General features: G+C 34.8%; 1 protein-coding gene and 1 long non-coding RNA gene across 2 annotated transcripts in view; one reads left to right on the top strand and one right to left on the bottom strand.

Moving 5' to 3' along the window:
- Positions 1 to 3,279, bottom strand: part of LOC107704511 (uncharacterized) — a 21,529-nt gene that overhangs the window by 2,153 nt on the left and 16,097 nt on the right. The gene's annotated exons all lie outside the window — the stretch shown is intronic.
- LOC107704510 (inactive tyrosine-protein kinase transmembrane receptor ROR1-like) overlaps positions 1 to 3,279 on the top strand; it is a 107,096-nt gene that overhangs the window by 94,297 nt on the left and 9,520 nt on the right. Inside the window, exon 2 of the mRNA XM_016507443.1 lies at positions 2,187 to 2,258. Coding sequence (XP_016362929.1) covers positions 2,187 to 2,258 — 72 coding nt within the window. The remainder of the gene's footprint in view (positions 1 to 2,186; positions 2,259 to 3,279) is intronic.

The raw sequence follows: 3,279 nt of genomic DNA, 5'->3' as shown, positions 1-3,279 counted from the left end.
ATGTGAGCCCAGTCAGCAGGGAGTCTGTGTGATCCATTACTAGAACGCTACATAGAGATGCACTCATGCACAGATGCAAATGCACACACAGTGTGAGCATATGTTTGCTTTGGTAGTCGTTGTTGACCGTAGTCTTTGTCTTCAAGGTTGTAAGAGTGTATGTGCACTGTTTTAGAGTTTACTTGAGATTATGCTGTCAGTCAGACCAAATGGCTTTTTAAAGCAAGTTAGTTTATACAGCAGCCATCTTGGAAAACCATTTTCTAGTCATGCAAGTACAACTTCTGTCTTCATGAATGTGACTAAATCTGACTGAAATTGTTTAGCTCAAATCAGGCTAAAGAAAGCTGTATTTTTTTAGGTTTGTCAAGCTAGAAGCTATGTTGAGCTAATGAACAAGTGTATTCTAGTAAGAATTGTTTGGAAGACCAAGCTATGACTTTACTAGTAAGACAATTGGCACTTTTTAATGAAAGGTGGGATCACATTGTTCATTACAGCAAGTTGTTTCACTTTGCAGCCATCTTGGTAATTGGCAGTTATTTTCTACCCTTGTGAAAAAAGAATTGCACTTAATTGTATTGAACGTTCACTTGTTTTAATACTTTTAATTTACAAGTGTATTAAATACACTGCATATAATGTTATATTAATGAAATGAAAAGCCACTCAAGTGTACTTATGACTACTTATAACTATTTCTTAACACACTTTAAAGTACATTTTAAATTATTATGTTTTAATAATATTTTGTTGTGCTTTAAACAGTTACACTTGTTTTGTTGACAACCATACTAAAGTAGTGTTATTTGATATTATATTTAAGTTAATGTATTTTAATGTACTAATTATTATAAATGTGTATTAACCATATTTTAAAGACAATATAAGTAATTATGAAATTACATGTAAATATGTACTTAAGTCCTTACGTGGATCAAAAAAACACTCTGAAGCTCAACTAATTGCATTAAATATACATTTAAACTGTAATACATTTTCCTTTAATTGCAGTTAGCATACAGTTAAATGTGCAAAATTGTTTTGTTCACACTGAAGTATATTCTTTTAGTTTATTATTATCTGTAATAAGTACTCTTTTTAAAAGTATGATAAATTTGACTTTTTCATAAGTGTAGTCAGGCAAGTACAACCCATATTAACTAAGTTGCTATCATATATTTCGATCAGGGCTGTTCAAACCTGTTCCTGAAAGTCCACTGTGCAGTTTAGGTCCTACCCTAATTATACAGACCTGAACCAGCTGATAATGGTATTCAGATTCAGTAGAAACTTCCAGGCAAGTATGTTGGAGCTGGTTGGAGCTCCGGGATCAGGATTGGACACCCCTGATTTAGATTCTTTAGCTCAAATCACATAATCTGAAAAATCTGCTGACTAGACTAGACTACGTTCTAGAGTAAGGACTAAATCAGGTTTTTTGCATTAAGCTGATTGGAAATGTCTTCACAGACAACCACCATGCTGAGTGTTGGGATTTCTACCATTCACTTTTCAGTCATTAATTTAGTCTGTCTCCATTTTATACCATCTCTGATTAAGTATACGTAAAAAAGGGAGAGAATTGAACTAATTCCGTACATTCCTGGAGCACCTTGCACCTCTTTTCAGACTCCATTACTGCCCCAGTCCATTGTTTATTGTGTTCTGTAGTAAAATTATGAAAATATCCCCGGTCTGACTCAAAGGGGGCCATTCTAAGACGAGCATCACTAACTCTGAACCTGTCAACACTTGCCCATATTGTGCTGCTACACTATAATAAAATGTCCTTTGTACAGTAACAAGTCTGTAATCTTCATATATTAGAGGCAGTTTTACCTGCACACTCCTGAACACACACAAAGCGCTAATAGCAACATGACCGTCTCTTTAATTTCACATTCTTGCTGTATGCTTTATCATAGTTCTCACAAAAGTGAATTAAGGCCAGAATACTGAACTTAAAACGTATTTTAAAGAAATGTTAGATCAGATTACTATCCATAATGTTTTGTTAGTTAACCTTAAAACTGCATTAAATTAAATAAGGGATCATGTACATTTGCACAAAATAATCTATCTATCTATCTGTCTGTCTGTACGTACGTATGTACGTACCATGATAACACCACAGTCTGAAATATGCCTCTCTTTGACTTTCTGTTCTGGCTGTGTATCTACAGGGGCAGAGATTCCTTCAGACCCAAACGTGGTGGCCGCCTCCAGTTGGAACATGTCCAGCGGAGCTGAAAGAGGTGAGTTTTAGCCCAGCTCTGTTAGGCCACTCAGGGACACCATTAGGACTAGAGTAATGTGACAGTTCGGCAGCGATTGCTGCGTGTTTTGTCTGGAGATGAATGTTAGTTTTGATTGCCAAAGCAGACAGCATTTCTAGCAGGTACATGTGAGCTCTAGGATGGCAGCATTTTGAAAGAGTCTTAAGTCATCCCAATTCCTCAGTCTGGGACATTATGCACTAATTTGGGGGTTTCCGTTGTCATGGTAAACCTAGATCTGTTGTGTCTGTGCTATCATTTTAGATGCAAGTTGGAACAAAAGTCAGGAGAACTCAAGCAGGATTGTATTTTCCATAAGATTTCACAGTGCCCACGTACAATAACTCCATTTAATTTCTCTCTCATGAATGCACATGCACAAATACCTACAAATACATAATATAAGTACTCTGTTCCATTCTTTCCATTCCAAGCCACTTTTCTGTCATTCTTTTATTTGTCGTTTCATTTAAGTGTATTCCCTGTCTTGAATAAAACTCAGTAGTAATTAAACTAATAAGAGAATTGGAGTCATTATGTTCGCTATGTGATTTCTCCAAATTGTCCTAATTGCTTTGGGATTAATATTTAAATCTCAGTCAGATTTGTTGCCGGGTGTTTGAATACAGCTGTCAACACAAGAACTTTCTTCTGACTTTGAGGCTTTTCCTTTTGACCAGCAGTTGACTTATGCTTTAGGTCAGAAAACAGAAAAGGTTTAAAGAAACAAAAGATCTCACAGTGATTCCTGTCTGCTAGATACATATCTTTTTTGTATATGGGTGTTTCTTCAACTGTATATTAACTAAAGTAAGCTCTTTTAAAACTTACTTCACACTCTCACTAGTTTATTTGATTTGTCTACTAGCAATTCGGTTTACATGCATGTACCAAATGAGAATTTCGTAATTTTTCTCATGGTTTTTTTCCATCATTTTCATATAATCTCCAATTATATATATATATATATATATATATATATTTTTTTTTTTTTTTTTTT

This window comes from Sinocyclocheilus anshuiensis, unplaced genomic scaffold, assembly GCF_001515605.1.
Source record: "Sinocyclocheilus anshuiensis isolate Anshui unplaced genomic scaffold, SAMN03320099.WGS_v1.1 scaffold1538, whole genome shotgun sequence".
Taxonomy (NCBI): Eukaryota; Metazoa; Chordata; class Actinopteri; order Cypriniformes; family Cyprinidae; genus Sinocyclocheilus; species Sinocyclocheilus anshuiensis.
Note: the sequence above shows the minus strand (reverse complement) of the source record. Positions and strands in the feature narration are given on the sequence as shown.